Source organism: Oncorhynchus masou, chromosome 15, assembly GCF_036934945.1.
Source record: "Oncorhynchus masou masou isolate Uvic2021 chromosome 15, UVic_Omas_1.1, whole genome shotgun sequence".
NCBI classification, from domain to species: domain Eukaryota; kingdom Metazoa; phylum Chordata; class Actinopteri; order Salmoniformes; family Salmonidae; genus Oncorhynchus; species Oncorhynchus masou.
The window spans coordinates 46,475,784-46,496,371 of NC_088226.1; the positions used below are offsets into that span (position 1 = coordinate 46,475,784).

Sequence of the window (20,588 nt, forward strand, 5' to 3'; positions counted from 1 at the left end):
ATGACTGGGAATACAGATATGCATCTGCTGATCACAGATACTTAAAAAAAAGGTAGGGACTTGGATCAGAAAACCAGTCAGTATCTGGTGTGACCACCATTTGCCTCATGCAGCGCGACACATCTCCTTTGCATAGAGTTGATCAGGCTGTTGATTGTGGCCTGTGGAATGTGGTCCCATTCATCTTCAATGGCTGTGCAAAGTTGCTGGATATGGCGGGAACTCGAACACGCTGTCGTACACGTCGATCCAGAGCATCCCAAACATGCTCAATTGATGACATGTCGGGTGAGTATGCAGACCATGGAAGAACTGGGACATTTTCAGCTTCCGGGAATTGTGTACAGATCCTTACGACATGGGGCCATGCATTATCATGGACTATCATGAAAGATGAGGTGACTTTGGCGGATGAATAGCATGACAATGGGCCTCAGGATCTCGTCACAGTAGCTCTGTGCATTCAAATTGCAATCGATAAAATGCAATTGTGTTTGTTTGTCAATAGCTTGTGCCTGCACATACCATAACCCCATCGCCACCATGGGGCACTCTGTTTACAACGTTGACATCAGCAAACCACTCGCCCACAAGATGCCATACACGATGTCTGCCATCTGTCCGGTACAGTTGAAATCGGGATTCATCAATGAAGAGCACACTTCTCCAACATGCCATTGAAGGTGAGCATTTGCCCACTGAAGTTGGTTATGACGCTGAACTGCAGTCAGGTCAAGACCCTGGTAAGAGCGATGAGCATGCAGATGAGCTTTCCTTAGATGGTTTCTGACAGTGGGTGCAGAACTTCTTTGGTTGTGCAAATTCAGTTTCATCTGCTGTCAGGGTGACTTGTCTCAGATTATCCCGCAGGTGAAGAAGCCAGATGTGGAAGTCTTGGTCTGGTGTGGTTACACATGGTCTGTGATTGTGAGGCCTGTTAGATGTACTGTGAAATTCTCTAAGACAACGTTGGAGGCGGCTTATGGTAGAGAAATTAACATTCTGTTATCTTGCAACAGCTCTGGTTAATATTCTTGCAGTCAGCATGCCAATTGCATGCTCTCTCAAAACTTGAGACATCTGTGGCATTGTGTTGTGTGAAAACTGCACATTTTAGAGTGGCCTTTTCCTGTCTACAGCACATTGTGCACCTGTGCAATGATCATGCTGTGTAATACATTTCTTGAAATGCCACACATGTCAAGTGGATGGATTATTTTGGCAAAGGAGAAATGCTCACTGACAAATGTGAACAACATTTGAGATAAAATGTATGTGCGTATGGAACATTTCTGGGACACCTTTACATGTTGCGTTTAGATTTTTGTTCAGTGTAGTATTCTAATTCCTAATTCCACCGAAAATGTCATGACAGTGGAGTGCGCATGCCCATTCTGACTTCACCAAGGCTAAGCTAACCAGTTAACTAGCGTGCACCGTCAGTGCTGACTAGTTTTTATGGAGTGAAGATGGCACCTTTTCCCGACGAGGTGGATGTTTTTACTGGTCCACATTGGCGAATGAAACAGTTGGTAGGACTTTACTGCGAGAAGGTGTGTATGGAGGAATATGAATTGAGAATTTGCTCAATAAGCTAGCTATCGTCTGCTGCTAACGCAGTGGTTTAGCTAGCCAACGTTAGCTGGTCAGAGAAATGGGTGTGTTTTTGGCATAGTAGTTAGCTACAGTATGTCAGTCGCTGGCTAGTTGGGAAAGTCACAACCAGTTTCTTAGCAAGCTGACCTAGCTAGGTAATGACAGGATAGCTAGTGTAGCTAACTTGGCTATTTAGTAGGTAACAAACACTTTAGTTCTAGCTAGTTACGTGGCTGCCGAAGTTTGCTAACCCTTGTGTTATGCAACACGATATCTTAGTTAGCTAGCTAAATCATTACAGTGTGGCTAGTTAATACTGTTTTCCCGTTACCTAACGTCATAACATGGCATGAGCAAAACACAATACAATTCATGCATGACTTAGCTAGCAAGCTACTTTATGTCCGTCCAAGCAATGAACAGCGGAATGAACGGTTCTGCGGGCATTAATCAATCAAATGTATTTATAAAGCCCTTTACACCATCAGATCTCACAAAGTGCTTATACAGAAACCCAGCCGAAACCCCCAAAGAGTAAGCAAGCAATGCAAATTTAGAAGCACGCTGGCTTGGGAAAAACTCCCTAGAAAGGCAGGAAGCCAGGAAGAAAACTAGAAGAACCAGGATCTAAGGGGTGACCAGTCCTCTTCTGGCTGTGCGGAGGTTATAAGTGTACAGATCCAGATCGTTCTTTAAGACTTCAAATAATAATCAGTGGTTATAGAGGGTGCAACATGTCAGAAAATCAGGAGTAAATGAGTAAATGTCAGTTGGCTTTTCATAGCCAAGCATTTAGAGGTTGAGACAGCAAATGCGGTGGAGAGGGAGAGAGCAGCAAGTCCGGTACAAGTTAGCACATCCAGTGAACATGTTAGGGTTCCATTGCCGCAGGCAGAACAGCAGAAACTGGATCAGAGTATGACCATGCGGACTGGGGACAGCCAGGAGACACGTGGTCCTAGGGCTCAGGTCCGCCTAGAGAAATGGAAGAATTAGAGGGCGCATACCTAAGGTCACGTTAATAATGAGGCTTAGTTCCACTCATACAGGCATGTCCACAGTTCTGTTGCTATGGTTGTGTGCAATGGTTGTGTGCAGGTCTGCTATTACTATCTGAGAAACTTTGACATGTTCTTTATTTCCTTTATACCACAGCTGTCACAGACCAACTTCTCCAACAACAATGACTTCCGCTCATTTCTTCAGTCACTATGTGCCACCTTCAAGGAGTTCAAGATGCACGAACAGATTGAAAACGAGTATATCATCGGCCTGTTGCAACAGCGCAGCTGCACTGTGTATAATGTGCACTCCGATAACAAGCTTTCAGAGATGTTGTCCCTGTTTGAGAAAGGACTGAAAAGCATTAAGGTGACTCCACTAATGATATCAGCAAAAGTACTGCCACCAACATAACATTTATGAAAAGACTCACAAATGATCCCTCTTGCTCCTTGGGCTTTGTGTTGTGTATCACTGAGTCATGTCTGCACTGAAATGATAGCCAATCCCTTTAGTGATTCAGCCTTTAGACATGTCATTTTAATAACAACACGTTGTTAGATAAGGAAGGTCTTGGTTTCCTGTAACTGAGAAACGCTCAACACTTCTCTTATATCGAGGCAGAGTTTAATTTTGATAACTGGTTGCGGGATTTACTAGCAACAATATTGAGTCACCATCAGTCGAGTCTTGTAAAAATGTAAATTCTGAAAACACTTACCTGTACCTTTGTTTGTACTGCACAGCTACAGTCCTTCCGTTTAGCGAATACAACCACCAACCTTTTCCTCGTTGCTTGCACGACGTAAGCAGAGATGCAATTTGGTCCTTACTATCCGGGATCCTTGGGATGTCCCAACACTAAACTCTAACTTTAACCCCTAACCTTAACCATTTAAAACTTAAATGGGGTAGGGACGTCCCAGGGATTCCGGATAGCACAGACCCAATTGCATCTCAGCTTACGTAGTACGAGCAACAAGGAAATAGTCGGTGGTTGTAGTCGCTAAAGTTGAATTAAATGTATGAATTTCAGTACCCCGTGGAAGGACTGCAGGTACAGGTAAGTGTTTTCAGAATTTACATTTTTACAAGAATCGACTGATGGTGGCTCAAATATGTTGCTACCAAATCCCGTGAACAGTTATCCAAACTCATCTCCTCCTCGATATAAGACAACGGAGTTGAGCGTTCCTCAGCTAGGTTTCCTGTTACCTTTTTTAGTGAAACCGGTGTTTTTAAACACAACACGTTATTGAACAATAATAATTATGCCTCAATTCCTTAAAAGGGAATCTGTTCAATTCTTGGCATTATGTTAGAAACGCCTATATGGACTTTCCTGACCTGAAAAATGCCAGTTTTAGATTTTGGTTAGTCGTTTTACTGGGCCTGTGAACATTACAGGGACACTCTGTTTATAGACCCCACAAGCTGTTTTGAGAGAGCGAGACTGCTGGCCTATTTTGGTTCCAGGCAGAATTGTTCCTGTGACCTGTTTCCGGAGCTTTTGGACAAATGTTGTAGCCATGTACAAACAAGAAATGGCCTGTCCTGAATGGCGCAATGGTGTACATTTTAACATCTGTTCTGAGTCTGTCCCAATCATAATCTGCTCTTACTAAACGGTGGAATTTCCTTTTGTAAGAGCAGAATTTGGTAATCTGGACAGGAAATGTTTTAATTTCAGCTCAGATAAACAAGACTTTGTTTAATTGTTTGTAAATGCAATTATAATCATTTTTGGTTAAGTCTCTGCAGATTCATCAATGGAATATTGGATGAAAAAAGTTACGGATGGTATTTTTCAGTTTCGCCTGTTAATAATTTTCTTATCCTACAAGTGAAAGTATTTGTTAAAGTATTTTATTGGTCTGTTCACTCTTGAGTGTATGACTGTTACGATTGTGTGGTTGGATCTGACCGAAGCTGAGGATTGATGGCATTTATTTAAATGGAGTGAATGACAGTCAGTCGTGTATGATGTCATGATTACGATATAATTGCAGAGCGAGTATGAGCAGCTGAACTATGCCCGGCAACTGAAAGAGCGACTGGAGGCATTTACACAGGACTTCTTACCCCACATGAAGGAGGAGGAAGAGGTATGATTAAATAATGTAATTTATAATAATTAAGTTGAGGTATTCGGATGTAGGACTCACTGTGTAAATGATTAGGTCACACTTTATTTGGATAGTCCATTTGTTGATCCTCTACATATGGTCATACTATCAAAAAATGATCTGTTGATAAGCAACTGCTTGCTAAGGTTAGGGTTAGAACAAGGGCTAAGTTTAAGATAAAGGTTAAGGTTACTAGATGGACTATCCAAATAAAGTGTTACCAATTATTAATACATGTTTGTTATATAGTGTTCTGTCCATGAATGGGTACTGTCACAAAACGCATAACTAGCCTACGGATATTGTTGCACTCACTTTTAGTGGTCCTAGGCCTAGTTACATGGTCTGTAACCTGAATTAATGTGTGCATTTGTGAGAAACAAGAATATGTGCCCAGCTCTGTCTTGACTCCTTTGGGTCGGCGAGCACAAGCGGTGTATTAGTTGTTCAGATAGTAATGAAAATAACGTACAAAACAGAAACCTACAAACAGGCATGCCCAAACTAGACTCAAAATCCAATGAAAAGCCTCATGGCTGCCAAACAAATCCAGCAGCCTCAAGGCTTGTAAACTGGGACAATGACTGGCGATCACCCTAATTGTCAGCACATGATGTGCAAATGAACCAGACTCAGCATCTGGACAAGGTTGCTGCTGCCTCCTGGGGGAATTGAGTGTGTGGAAGTGTAATCTGGATAGACAAAACGCATGTGTCCTAACAGTAACCTTCCCTCCATATCATAACAGTACCAGCAAAGAAGATATTCTGTTCAACTCTTGGTCTTTCTGTATAGCTCATAATAATTGATTGCTTTATAAGTGTTATGTAATGGGGTCTATTCCAGGTGTTCCAGCCCATGCTGATGCAGTACTTCACCTATGAGGAGCTGAAAGACCTCAAGAAGCAGGTGATGGCACAGCACTGTAGCCAGCAGCGATGGGACTGTGCAGCAGAAGTGCTGAAGGGGCTTAGTCTGTGGAGCCAGGCAGGGGAGCTGCACAAGGCCTTCAAGTATGCTGACCATGAGAAGACTGACGGTGAGTCACAGACCCCTTTATTGCCTTCTCTAGAGTGCACACCTACATCTTGGTGACGGCTATGATTCACCTGTATTCTCCCCAGCATACACAGCCTCCTCCATATGACATCTATCACCACGCAATCCCTTTACCTAATATCTCCTTCAGCAACACACTTCTCAACTTGAACGTAGTCATAACTACGCTATATTGGAGGATGTGGTCAGTACATTAGGAAATTAGTTGGCCAAATTTCCCAGAACCAAATGGTTGTCGAGGTGTGGCTTTAATACTTAATAAAAACATTTCTACAGACGGCTGAATCACACTTCTGTTGCTGTGGTCTAGCAATTATTCTTAGGTCTTTTTACCCCGAACTGTAGAGAAGCATTACTTAAGTAACCTTTCATTAGCACTTGAGTTCAGCATGTGTTGTACACTACACTGAATATGGTTATCAATCCTCAGAACTAGAGAAAGAGCTGTGCTCCACCCACATCTCCCAGCTACCTACAGAGATCCTGCTGCATCTGTTCCGCTACCTGGGTCCTGAGGACCTGTGTCACTGTGGCCAGGTGTCCTCAGCCTGGTCCGACCTGGCCAAGACCGGCTCTCTGTGGAGGCACCTCTACCCTGTACGCTGGGCCAGAGGTACAGAGATATCAGTGTTGACCTTTTATACTTTTTTCCTCACTGATGGTGAAGCAGGTAACACTGTAAAAGCTGGCAATAAAATATTTTGACACTTGTTTTTCCCCTTAAAGAAATAAGACACTGATAAGAAATAAGACAGTGCCATCTGTCTGTTTCCCAGGGGATCATTATCGTGGCCCTCCAGCTGATCTGAATCAGGAACCGGATGAGGAGTGGGTGAAGAGTCTGCAGGATGAGGGCAAGGCCTACCAGGAGTGGGATGAGGATGCAGATGTGGATGAGTCTGGTGAGCTCGTAATTAGATGTCGACCGAATAATCGGAATGGCCGATTTCATAACAATCAATATTTTTGGACACAGTGTGGCCGATTTTAAATAAATAAATCAAATAATAATATATATAAATTTTAATACAAATAATTAATAAGAAGAAAGAATTTAAAAAAAAATACATAAATAAGAAGCCAAGGTAAGTTGCTAGTTGGCATTAAACTGATAGTTTTTTTATGAGATAAATCTTAACATAATCAGTAGTTAACTATACATGGTTGATGATATTACTAGTTTATCTAACGTGTCATGCGTTGCATATAATCGATGTGGTGCCTGTTAGTTTCTCATCAAATCACAGCCTACTTCGCCAAACGGGTGATGATTTAACAAGCGCATTCGCTAAAAAAGCACTGTCTTTGCACCTAACCATAAACATCAATGCCTTTCTTTAAAATCAATACACAAGTATGTATTTTTAAACTTGCATATTTAGTTAATATTGCTTGCTAACATTAATTTCTTATAACTATAGAAATTGTGTCGCCTCTCTTGCTTTCCGTGCAAGCAGTCAGGGTATATGCAGCAGTTTGGGCCACCTGGCTCGTTGCAAACTGTGTGAAATCCATTTATTCCTAACAAAGACCATAATTAATTTGCCAGAATTGTACATAATTATGACATAACATTGAAGGTTGTACAATATTTAGACTTAGGGAGGCCACCCGTTAGATAAAATATGGAACGGTTCTGTATTTCACTGAAAGAATAAATGTTTTGTTTTCGAAATGATAGTTTCTGGACCATATTAATGACCTGAGGCTCGTACTTCTGTGTGTTATTATGTTATAATTAAGTCTATGATTTGATATTTGACAGAGCAGTCTGACTGAGCGATGGTAGGCAGCAGCAGGCTCTTAAGCATTAATTCAAACAGCACTTTCGTGCGTTTGCCAGCAGCTCTTCGCTGTGCTTCAAGCATTGAGCTGTTTATGACTTCAAGCCTATCAACTCCCGTGATTAGGCTGGTGTAACCGATGTGAAATGGCTAGCTAGTTAGCGGGGTGCGCGCTAATAGCGTTTCACATATTGCACTTTTACTTTCTTCTCCAACACTTTGTTTTTGCATTATTTAAACCAAATTGAACATGTTTCATTATTTATTTGAGGCTAAATTGATTTTATTGATGTATTATAAGTTAAAGTAAGTGTTCATTCAGTATTGTTGTAATTGTCATTATTACAAATCTATTTAAAAAAAAAAAATGTGATTAATCGGTATCAACTTTTTTTGGTCGTCCAATAATCTGTATCGGCATTGAAAAATCATAATCGGTCGACCTCTACTCCTAACTGTGTCAACCCCAGTCAGTCTAATGTGTTTGTCAGGAGTACATCTAAAGGATTGATCCAGGGAAAATGCATAGCTTGATTGAAGTGACAGTGTTTCCAGATTTGGATGAACTGTTAGGGTGATTTTCTGGATGTCTTGTCCTATTACCTCATCTCTGGTGTACCCATTTTCTCCCTTGTTTAGATGAGACTTGTGAAGACTCATTGGCTATAAGCTCAGCTCAGAGGGAGAAGAAGCTACTGAATGAAATGATCCAGAACCTTCTGCCAGCTGTGGGTTCCTCTGTCAGGTCCATCGTTCTGGCCTACAGCTCTACGGTCTCCAGTAAGATGGTATGAATATTCATGATCATATGCCTAGAACACCAATGAAGCAGTGCTACTAATACAAAGCTTCCTATTCTCTAAGTAATGAGAGAAGCTGGCGTGTGAATGAAGGATGTTTCAGACCGACTAGGCTCTACATGGCAGAGTGTAGGTTAATGATCTGTATATGTATACAGTACCAGTCAAACATTTGGACACCTACTCATTCCAGGATTTTTCTTTATTTTTTGACTATTTTCTACATTGTAGAATAATAGTGAAGACATCAAAACTATGAAATAACACACATGGAATCACGTTGTAACCAAAAAAGTGTTACACAAATGTTTTATAGTTGCGATTTGCCTTGATTCTTGGCATTTTCACCTGGAATGCATTTCAATTAATAAGTCTGCCTTAAGTTAATTTGTGGAATTTCTTTCATAATGCATTTGACCAAATCAGTTGTTGTGACAAGGTAGGCGTGGTATGCCGAAGTTTGCCCTATTTGGTAAAAGACCGGGTTCATATAATGGCAAGAACAGCTTAAATAAGCAAAGAGAAATGACAGTCCATTACTTTAAGACATGGTCAGTCAATCCTTCAAGTGCAGTAGCAAAAACCATCAAGCATTATGAAACTGGCTCTCATGAGGACCGCCACAGAAAATGAAGACTCAGAGTTACCTCTGCTTGCAGAGGATAAGTTCATTACAGATACCACCTCCAAAAATCGGCAATTCACTGCACCTCAGATTGCAGCCCAAATAAATGCTTCGGAGAGTTAAAGTAACAGACACATCTCAACATCAACTGTTCAGAGAGAACTGCGTCAAATTACTACAAAGAAACCACTACTAAAGGACACCAATAATAAGAAGAGGCTTGCTTGGGCCAAGAACCACGAGCAATGGACATTAGACCGGTGGAAATCTGTCCTTTGGTCTGATGAGTCCAAATGTGAGATTTTTGGTTCCAACCGTTGTCTTTTTGAGATGCAGAGTAGGTGAACGGATGATCTCCGTATGTGTGGTTCCCACCATGAAGCATGGAGGAGGTGGTGTGAGGGTGCTTTGCTGTTGACACTCTGTGATTTATTTAGAATTCAATGCACACTTAACCAGCATGGCTACCACAGTATTCTGCAGCGATATGCCATCCCGGCTGGTTTGTGCTTAGTGGGAGCATTATTTGTTTTTCAACAGGACAATTACCTTAAACACACTTCCAGGTTGTATAAGGGCTATTTGACCAAGAAGGAAAGTGATGGAGTGCTTCATCAGATTCATGGTGGGGAGGCAGGTAGCCTAGTGGTTAGAACGTTGGGCCATTAACCAAAAGGTTGCTGGATCGAATCCCTGAACTGACAAGGTAAGAAATCTGTCGTTCTGCCCCTGAACAAGGCAGTTAACCCACTGTTCCCCGGTAAGCTGTCATTGTAAATATTAATTTATTCTTATCTGACTTACAGTGCCTTGCGAAAGTATTCAACCCCCTTGAACTTTGCGACCTTTTGCCACATTTCAGGCTTCAAACATAAAGATATAAAACTGTATTTTTTTGTGAAGAATCAACAACAAGTGGGACACAATCATGAAGTGGAACGATATTTCAAACTTTTTGAACAAATCAAAAACTGAAAAATTGGGCGTGCAAAATTATTCAGCCCCTTTGCTTTCAGTGCAGCAAACTCTCTCCAGAAGTTCAGTGAGGATCTCTGAATGATCCAATGTTGACCTAAATGACTAATGATGATAAATACAATCCACCTGTGTGTAATCAAGTCTCCGTATAAATGCACCTGCACTGTGATAGTCTCAGAGGTCCGTTAAAAGCGCAGAGAGCATCATGAAGAACAAGGAACACACCAGGCAGGTCCGAGATACTGTTGTGAAGAAGTTTAAAGCCGGATTTGGATACAAAAAGATTTCCCAAGCTTTAAACACCCCAAGGAGCACTGTGCAAGCCACTGCAAATCTACCAAGACCTGGCTGTCCCTCTAAACTTTCAGCTCATACAAGGAGAAGACTGATCAGAGATGCAGCCAAGAGGCCCATGATCACTCTGGATGAACTGCAGAGATCTACAGCTGAGGTGGGAGACTCTGTCCATAGGACAACAATCAGTCGTATATTGCACAAATCTGGCCTTTATGGAAGAGTGGCAAGAAGAAAGCCATTTCTTAAAGATAACCATAACAAGTGTCATTTAAAGTTTGCCACAAGCCACCTGGGAGACACACCAAACATGTGGAAGAAGGTGCTCTGGTCAGATGAAACCAAAATTGAACTTTTTGGCAACAATGCAAAACGTTATGTTTGGCGTAAAAGCAACACAGCATCCCCACTGTCAAACATGGTGGTGGCAGCATCATGGTTTGGGCCTGCTTTTCTTCAGCAGGGACAGGGAAGATGGTTAAAATTGATGGGAAGATGGATGGAGCCAAATACAGGACCATTCTGGAAAAGAACCTGATGGAGTCTGCAAAAGACCTGAGACTGGGACGGAGATTTGTCTTCCAACAAGACAATGATCCAAAACATAAAGCAAAATCTACAATGGAATGGTTCAAAAATAAACATATCCAGGTGTTAGAATGGCCAAGTCAAAGTCCAGACCTGAATCCAATCGAGAATCTGTGGAAAGAACTGAAAACTGCGGTTCACAAATGCTCTCCATCCAACCTCACTGAGCTCGAGCTGTTTTGCAAGGAGGAATGGGAAAAAATACCCCAAGCGACTTACAGCTGTAATCGCAGCAAAAAGTGGCGCTACAAAGTATTAACTTAAGGGGGCTGAATAATTTTGCACGCCCAATTTTTCAGTTTTTGATTTGTTAAAAAAGTTTGAAATATCCAATAAATGTCGTTCCACTTCATGATTGTGTCCCACTTGTTGATTCTTCACAAAAAAATAGTTTTATATCTTTGTTTGAAGCCTGAAATGTGGCAAAAGGTCGCAAAGTTCAAGGGGGCCGAATACTTTCGCAAGGCACTGTACCTAGTTAGAGGTTCCATTTTTCTATTCTTTTTTATCATTTGACCTGGCCTCCACAATCTTCTGACCTCAACCCAATTGAGATGGTTTGGGATGAGTTGGACCGCAGAGTGAAGGAAAAGCAGCCAACAAGTTCTTTGCATATGTGGGTACTCCTTCAAGACAGTTGTAAAAGCATTCCAGGTGACCTCATGAAGCTGGTTGAGAGAATGCCAAGAGTGTGCAAAGTTGTCAAGGCAAAGGGTGGCTACTTTGAAGAATCTCAAATATAAAATGTTTTGATTTGTATAACTTTTTTGTTGTTGTTTACTACATAATTCCATGTGTCATTTCATAGTTTTGATGTCTTCACTATTATTCTACAATGTAGAAAATAGTACAAAAATAAACAAACTCTTGAATAAGTAGGTGTGTCCAAACTTTAACTGGTGCTGTATGTGTCTGCTGTCACAGGTGCGTCAGATCCTTAGTCTCTGTCCTAATCTCACCCACCTGGACCTCACTCAGACTGATGTCACAGACTCCGCCTTTGACAGGTATGCCATTCATAGCCAGACCAATTATGCTGAAGACTACAGGTTATGATTAACTATTGAATTTGTCTCTCTTCTCCTCTAATTGTTTTGATTTCTTTTCACTTATTTTCTGTCAGTTGGTCATCTCTGGGGGCATGTCCATCTCTTGAGCACCTGGACCTATCCGGCTGTGAGAAGATCACTGACCACACCCTGAAGAAGCTGTCCATTTCTCAGAAACGATCTGACCGGCAAGCCAAGCTTCTGAAGAGCCCGCCTCCCATTAGTCTGCTGGACGAGCGGATCCTCCAATTGATGGGGGGCAGCAGGCAGGCCCTGATCTTCAAGCAGCGTACGGGGACACGGTGCAGCAGCCCCTCCAGGGTCTGGGTCCTGGACCCTTCGGAGCTGGCCGACATAGAGGATGCAGCAGAGTGGAACCGCCGCGGGGGAGTGTCTACCCCTGAGGGGCGAGGCTTTGTGGTGACGAAGCCAGGAGGTTCGTGTTGCTGCAGGAGGAGTAGGAGGCGGGGCCTCAGGACAAGCTATAGCACCTCCTACTGGCAGCAGCAGTATGGGCTTGGGGAGGCCTGCTGTGGCCATTCAACCTGCTGCACTGGTGAGATGGCCCTGAGGACTTGTGGAGGGCTGCAGTGTTTGTCTTACACCACCAGGGGCAGTGCAGGGGCAGAGTTTTGGACTAAATGCTCCTCTGGGGGCCAGCGGTGCCTGGAGCTTTACAACAGAACTGATCAGTCAGACGCTCGACGCTCGCTGAGATTCCTCAGCCTCTCTGGATGCTATCGGGTTACAGACCTGGGTTTGAGGTAAAACTGTTTGGGATGCTGTTCTTCAAAGAAACGACAAACATACATGTATTATACCTGTGGATAAATTGTGTAAATCTTTTTTTGTGTTACTGATATTGACTGTGAGTAGGTACAAATGATTGTGTATTATATACTCCAAGTGTGTGTGTGTTTCAGGGCGCTGTCTCAGCGTGGAGGTCTTCCTCTCTTGGAGCATCTGAACCTGTCTGGATGTCTCCTCATCACTGAGGTTGGGCTACAGGAGCTGGTGTCAGCCTGTCCTGCCCTCAATGATGAACACTTCTACTACTGCGACAACATCAACGGTAACGCACACACACAAAACGCACAACGTTAGGGAAATCTGTGGGTAAACACCCTCTTAGCAGGCAACGTATTCATACAAGGATATGAGTGATGCACAAGTTGATACATTTTTTTAAATGTAATTTATTTTACAATACAAACACAAAACAACCACATGTGGACACAATGCATTTAAAACAACAACGTTTAACAACGTACTTCCACTGTGGTCTTCTTATTAACGATTATGTAGAGTAACCCTTTTTTTTTTCTTTTTTTTTTCAATATCTGTCTAAAATGACATGTAACTGACCTGAAGCAAGGATATGCATATTCCTGATACCAACACTTTGAAGTTTGTGGAAATGTGAAATTAATGTAGAAGAATTTAACACCTCAGGATGACAAATCAGAGCAAGATTACTGAATATTAGACAGTTCAGTTAGATTAACAGGAATTTAAGCTTTCTGCCCATATAAGACATGTCTATGTCCTGGAAAGTTTGCTGTTACTTATGTCATTCTAGCCACATTAGCAACAACTGTCCCGGTATAGGGACAACGATCCAACATTTTAAGAAATTGATTGTAAATTCTGAACGATTATTGGAAATTACGCTGAAAATGTTTTTCCTCAAGAAATTGTATTTAAACAAATCTATAAAAATGCTATGCACAAAAAATGAAATTCCACAACCCACCTGGACCCCTGCTGCGACCCACAAGTGGGTCCCGACCCACAGTTTGGGAAACAAGGCGTTAGATGGTTTGATGCCAGGTGATGCTACATGATGGTGATGCAGTTGGCTTGCTGCCTCTGTTATCCTGCGCCTCTCTGTAGCATGTTAACTTCATGCGACGAGCAATCCCTTATCCGGGATCCTATTTATAGCCTCAAGCTCATTAGCATAACGCAACGTTAACTATTCATGAAAATCGCAAATGAAATAAATATATTTGCTCTCAAGCTTAGACTTTTGTTAACAACACGGTCATCTCAGATTTTCAAAATATGCTATTGAACTATAGCTAAACAAGCATTTGTGTAAGAGTATTGATAGCTAGCATAGCTATAAGCCTAGAATTCAGCCAGCAACATTTTCACAAAAACAAGAAAAGCATTCAAATAAAATCATTTACCTTTGAAGAACTTCAGATGTTTTCAATGAGACTCTGTTAGATAGCAAATGTTCAGTTTTTCAAAAAATATTTTTTGTGTAGGACAAATTGCTCCGTTTTGTTCACGTTTGGCTACGAAAAAAACCTGTATCCAGTTATAGCCTCAAGCTCATTAGCATAACGCAACGTTAACTATTCATAAAAATCGCAAATGAAATAAATATGCTAACTGTCAAGCTTAGCCTTTTCTTAACAACACTGTCATCTCAGATTTTCAAAATATGCTTTTCAACCATAGCAAAACAAGCATTTGTGTAAGAGTATTGATAGCTAGCGTAGCATTTAGCGGGCAACATTTTCACAAAAAACAGAAAAGCATTCAAATAAAATCATTTACCTTTGAAGAACTTCGGATGTTTGCAATGAGGAGACTCTCAGTTAGATAGCAAATGTTCAGTTTTTCCTGAAAGATGCTTTGTGTAGGAGAAATCGCTCCGTTTTGTACATCACGTTTTGCTACCAAAAAAAAACAAATTCAGTCACCAAAACTCCAAACATTTTTCCAATTTAACTCCATAATATCGACAGAAACATGGCAAACGTTGTGAAAAACACCTTGAGGATTGATTCTAAACATCTATTCGATGATAAATAATTCGTGGCAGTTGCCTTTCTCCTCTGAACCAAATGGAAAAGTGCACGCAGCTGGAGATTGCGCAATAATTTCGATGGAGGACACCAAGCGGACACCTGGTAAATGACCATAAGAGACTACAATCTTCCAATGATATGCCTACAAATACGTCACAATGCTGCAGACACCTGGGGGAAACGACAAAGTGTAGGCTCAATCCTGGCGCATTCACAGCCATATAAGGAGACATTGGAACACAGCGCATTCAAAATCTGGGGCATTTCCTGTATGAAATGTAATCTTGGTTTCGCCCGTAGCATTAGTTCTGTGGCACTCACAGACAATATCTTTGCAGTTTAGGAAACATCAGTGTTTTCGTTCCAAAGCTGTCAATTATATGCATAGTCGAGCATCTTTTCGTGACAAAGTATCTTGTTTAAAACGGTAACGTTTTTTTAATCCAAAAGTTAAGAGCGCCCCCTATATCGAAGTTGGTGTTCGCCAAAAGGCTTGTGGGAAACGCTATGTCTGGCGCAAACCCAACACCTCTCATCACCCAGAGAACACCATGGTGGTGGCAGTATCATGCTGTGGGGATGTTTTTCATCGGCAGGGACTGGGAAACTGGTCAGAAGGAAGGAATGATGGATGCCGCTAAATACAGGGAAACTCTCTTGAGGAAAACCTGTTTCAGTCTTTCAGACATTTGAGACTGGGACGGAGGTTCACATTTCTGCTGGACAATGACCCTAATCATACTGCTAAAGCAACATTTTAGTGGTGGGCCTAGTCAAAGCCCAGACCTCATTCCTATCGAGAATCTGTGGTATGACTTCAAGATTGCTGTACACCAGCAGAACCCATCCAACTTGAAGGAGCTGGAGCAGTTTTGCCTTGAAGAATGGGAAAAAATCCGGGGTGACTCCGGGATGCTGGCCTTCTAGGCGGAGTTGATAAAAATCCATATCTCAGACTGGACAATAAAAAGAAAAGATTAAGATGGGCAAAATAATACACTGGACAGTGAAACTCTGCCTAGAAGGCCAGCATCCCGGAGTTGCCTCTTCACTGTTGGCGTTGAGACTAGTGTTTTGCGGGTACTATTTAATGAAGCTGCCAGTTGAGGACTTGTGAGGCATCTCAAACTAGACACTCTAATGTACTCGTCCTCTTGCTCAGTTGTGCACCGGGGCCTCCCACTCTTTCTATTCTGGTTAGAGCCAGTTTGCGCTGTTCTGTGAACGGAGTAGTACAGAGTTGTACGAGATCTACAGTTTCTTGGCAATATCTCACTTGGAATAGCCTTCATTTCTCAGAACAAGAATAGATTGTCAAGTTTCAGAAGAAAGTTATTTTGTTTCTGGCCATTTTTGAGCCTGTTATCAAACCCATAAATGCTCATACTCAACTAGTCTAAAGAATTTAGTTTTATTGCTTCTTCAGTTTTCAGCTGTGCTAATATAATTACAAAAGGGTTTTCTAATGATCAATTATCCTTTTTAAAATGATACTTAGATTAGCTAACACAACGTGCCATTACAACATTAACCATGTCTACACTGATCAGAAATACAATTTGATGTTATTTTAATGGATAAAAAATGTGATTTTCTTTCCAAAACAAGGACATTTCCAAAACAAGTGACCCCAAACTTTTGAACGGTGGTGTATATAACTCTCATTTCTATGTGAATTTTTTTAATTTTACCTTTATTTTACTAGGCAAGTCAGTTAAGAACAAATTCTTATTTTCAATGACGGCCTAGGAACAGTGGGTTAACTGCCTGTTCAGGGGCAGAACAACAGATTTGTACCTTGTCAGCTCGGGGATTCGAACTTGCAACCTTTCGGTTACTAGTCCAACGCTCTAACCACTAGGCTACCCTGCCGCCCCAATTTGGTGGCAGGATTAAAGAATCTCTATGGGGCTTATCCAGCAAGACAAATAATGAATGTGAATCGATAACCCTCTGTTATAACAATCATACCTAACCTCACCTGGCTGTCCAGCACATTTCCCAGTGTAAGTTTCTTATGTAACAGTCCTGCTGCTCTTGTGAGGTGCAAGGTAAGTGGGCCTTTAGGTAGCTAGTCGACGAAATACATTTACTGTTGAGTGTCATAACTTAATGTTTAACTCCATTGTGTAAACAGTACCTTTTGAGATCGAAGAGTGGGCAGTAGCCCTACTTGGGAGGAGTTAAATTTTCTGTTAATAGGTGCATTGGTTTTAACTTGACCAGGCCACTGGAATTTGAGACCATTCCATTGTCCCTGAAGTGCAAACTCCGCCCAGCTGGTGCACCGGCAAGGTAAAACGAATGGGCACAGCAGTACTATGAGTGAGCGATTGACTGTTCTGACTGTGGCCTCCCTCTGCAGGTCCCCATGCTGATACGGCCAGCGGCTGCCAGAACCTGCAGTGTGGCTTCAGGGCCTGCTGCCGCTCTGGAGAGTGACCTTTGACCTAACCTTACTTTCTATGAAACCCCCCCCCCCCCATCTGCACTTTAATCCTCACCTGGGAACATGCCATTTGTTGTATTTTGTCACTTCAGATAGTTTCTACATGAAATGTTAAGTAAAAAGTAGATTCCTTACATTGCCATTTCTATCTGTATTTCTTGGAAACACTAATTTAGAAAATAAAATATATGGGTGTTGGATGAAGTATCTGCAAATGTATATTCTGGTTCCTAATTTTTGTGGTTTTGAGAAGGTGATTTGTTTTACACTTGGTATACGTGAGCACCTAGTACTTGTTTCTGTACAACCGGTATCCTGTCGTTTCTGACTAGTTCCACCTCCTCTGCTCCTACTTGCTTGTTTTAGATCACCAATTTGCGATTATTGTAGTCTTACTTGGTTTATTGAAAATAGAGTAGTCAGAAACATCAGATTATTCACTGTTGTGATGTGAGGTCCCTTCATAGGAAAATAAGCACCCACTAAATGATTTCTTATTACACACAGCTGACATTTTTAAATATTCATTTGTTGTAAATAGTGGTGATTCACGCTGTGGAAGATGCTGTTGCAGCGTAATGGGGTTTGTCAGTGACGGTTAAGAATCTGAAGGTGCTGCACATTTCACTACCAGAGACCACACACATTCAACAAAGTTTAAAGTGGTAAATTGGTTGTGGTCCTCTTAACAGTTTATGTATATATATAAAAAAAATGTATGATAACGCTATTGAAGAGTTCCTTCATGTAGTGTGCCCGCTCATGGTGAAGACGGGTTCTTATGCTGGCAAGTGGCAACCCATGTAAATTAGATCAGGGGTTCCAACACCCTTTTTTGTGTTGCTTTGAGACCCAGGTGTCTTGAGGCGCGACCCACCATTGAGCGGTGTAAAAACCTACACTGGCCAAAGAATGAGTGGAACATTATTTTGGCAGAAAGGTTTAAAGGTAATATCTTGCAATTGTATACATTTTGGATGGAGCTGAAACAACATTTTGCAGTTACGATAATTTCCTGCAATTCTAAGTATTTTGACATGGCTAATTGTGTTCTTATGCTCTAAAATAACAAAATCAATGGGAGCCTGATTGTCTAGGTTTTATTTTGTTGATTGTAAGTTTTTAAGAGATAGTGGGCTATTAAAAAATATATAGGTCACCCTGGTGGTCAGTTCCCTGGTAGAATTGTCAGATGGGTACAGGCATTTCAGGAATAAAGAGTTATTGTGGTTTCTGGCTGCAGGTAATACCCTTATGCAATATCTCCATCAACCTTTAAAATGTAATTCACAATGCTCCTTATCTTTTTCCTTTGTGGCTGGAAACATTTGATTGTTCTGATTTTAATATTTACTTAAGTATTTTCCCTTTGTCACTGATCTTCACTGAATCAATGGTAAGGACTGTGAAATTCACCCACATTCACATAAGCACTCCCAGGGCAGAGGGTTACAAAACAATCTGAGATATAGAATGACCAAATGGAGCCAATTTGAAAAGTAGTCCTACTCTGTGAAACCCACTGTGATTGCTATACATAGCACATCCATTGTCAGGAGACATGGCCTGTTCGAGAAGTCGTATTGGTTATGTACAATTTCAAAAGCAGAACAATAAAATTAACTTGTCTTTAAAAAAAAGTGTTTCTGTATGTGTTAGAGGATTCAAACAATGGTAGTATTTCATATAATTAAGCAATAAGGCAGGGAGGTGTGGTAAATTGCCAATATACCACGGCTAAGGGCTGTTTATCACGATGCAATGCGGCGTGCCTGTATTCAGCTCTTCGCCGTAATATATTAGCCATATCCAACAGACCTCCGAGGTGCCTTATTGCTATTATAAACTGGTTACCAACATAATTAGAGCAGTAAAAATACCCGTTGTATACGGTCTGATATACCACAGCTATCTGCCAATCAGCATTGAGGACTAGAACAACCCAGTTTATAAAGTTCATTATAAACTGGGTGGTTTGAGCCCTGAATGCTGATTGGCTAAAAGCCATGGTCTTTTTCTAACACCTCAAATTACATTGGTAACAAGTTTATAATAGCAATAAGGCACCTCGGGTTTGTGGTATATGACCCGTATACATACAGTTGGAAAGTATTCAGACCCATTGACTTTTTCCACATTTTGTTATGTTAATGCCTTTTTCTAAAATGGATTAAAATGTTTCCCCAAACCTCAGTCTACAAATACTACCCCATAATGACAAAGCAAAAACTTTTTTTGTGCAAATTTATTACAAATAAAAAACGGAAACATATTTACATAAGTATTCAGACCCTTTACTCAGTACTTTGTTGAAGCACCTTTGGCAGCGATTGCTGTCTTGAGTCTTCTTGGGTATGACACTACAAGCTTGGCACACCTATATTTGTGGAGTTTCTCTCATTCTCTGCAGATCCTCTCAAGCTCTGGCAGGTCGGATAGGGAGCGTCGCTGCACAGCTATTTTCAGGTCTCTCCAGAGATGTTTGATCGGTTTCAAGTCCGGGCTCTAGATGGGGCCACTCACGGACATTCAGAGACTTGTCCCGAAGCCACTCCTGCGCTGTCTACGCTGTGTGCTTAAGGTCGTTGTCCTGTTGAAGGTGAACCTTCACCCCAGTCTGAGATCCTGAGTGCTATGGAGCAGGTTTTCATTAATAATCTCTGTACTTTGCTCTGTTCATCTTTCCCTTGATCCTAACTTGTCTCCTAGTTCCTGCCCCTGAAAAACATCCCCACAGCATAATACTGCCACCACCATGCTTCACTGTAGGGATGGTGCCAGGTTTCCTCCATACTTGATGCTTGGCATTCAGGCCAAAAGGTTTAATCTTGATTTTATCAGACCAGAGAATTGTGTTTTTCATGGTCTGAGAGTCCTTTAGGTGCCTTTTTGCAAACAGGCTGTCATGTTCCTTTTACTGAAGAGTTTCTTCTGTCTGGCCACTACCATAAAGTCCTGATTTGTGGAGTGCTGCTGAGATGGTTGTCCTTCTGGAATGTTCTCCCATCTCCACAGAGGAACTCTTGACAGAGCTCCAGAGTGACCATCCGGTTCTCTCTCACCTCCCTGACCATCGCCCTTCTCCCCTGATTGCTCAGTTTGGCCTGGCAGCCAGCTCTAGTTAGTCTTGGTGGTTCCAAACTTCTTCCATTTAAGAATGATGGAGGCCACTGTGTTCCTGGGGACCTTCAATGCGGCAGACATTTTTGGGTACCCTTCCCCAGATCTGTGCCTTGATTACAATCCTATCTCGGAGCTCTACGGACAATTCCTTCAACCTCATGGCTTGGTTTTTTTCTCTGACATGCACTGTCAACTGTGAGACCTTATATTGACAGGTGTGTGTCTTTCCAAATCATGTCCAATTAGTTGAATTTACCACAGGTGGTCTCCAATTAAGATGTAGAAACATCTCA

The 20,588-nt window shown here is 41.7% G+C and overlaps 1 protein-coding gene across 1 annotated transcript; it reads left to right on the plus strand.

The window, feature by feature from the left end:
- The first annotated feature begins 1,408 nt into the window (after nucleotides 1–1,408).
- Nucleotides 1,409–18,812, plus strand: LOC135556330 (F-box/LRR-repeat protein 5-like). Its single transcript, XM_064989448.1, has 11 exons — nucleotides 1,409–1,553; nucleotides 2,752–2,967; nucleotides 4,608–4,703; nucleotides 5,571–5,763; nucleotides 6,214–6,396; nucleotides 6,560–6,685; nucleotides 8,207–8,355; nucleotides 11,777–11,859; nucleotides 11,976–12,665; nucleotides 12,825–12,973; nucleotides 17,089–18,812. The coding sequence occupies exons 1-11, from the start codon at nucleotides 1,470–1,472 to the stop codon at nucleotides 17,163–17,165; spliced, it is 2,046 nt and encodes a 681-aa protein (XP_064845520.1). The 5' UTR covers nucleotides 1,409–1,469; the 3' UTR covers nucleotides 17,166–18,812.
- Nucleotides 18,813–20,588: the final 1,776 nt, after the last annotated feature.

Bases quoted from the DNA above. Each gene is read 5' to 3' on its own strand.
- LOC135556330 (XM_064989448.1), top strand. From the start codon at position 1,470: ATGGCACCTTTTCCCGACGAGGTGGATGTTTTTACTGGTCCACATTGG. The intron at 4,704-5,570 runs GTATGATTAAAT...GGTCTATTCCAG, and splicing joins ACATGAAGGAGGAGGAAGAG to GTGTTCCAGCCCATGCTGAT. The intron at 8,356-11,776 runs GTATGAATATTC...CTGCTGTCACAG, and splicing joins CTACGGTCTCCAGTAAGATG to GTGCGTCAGATCCTTAGTCT.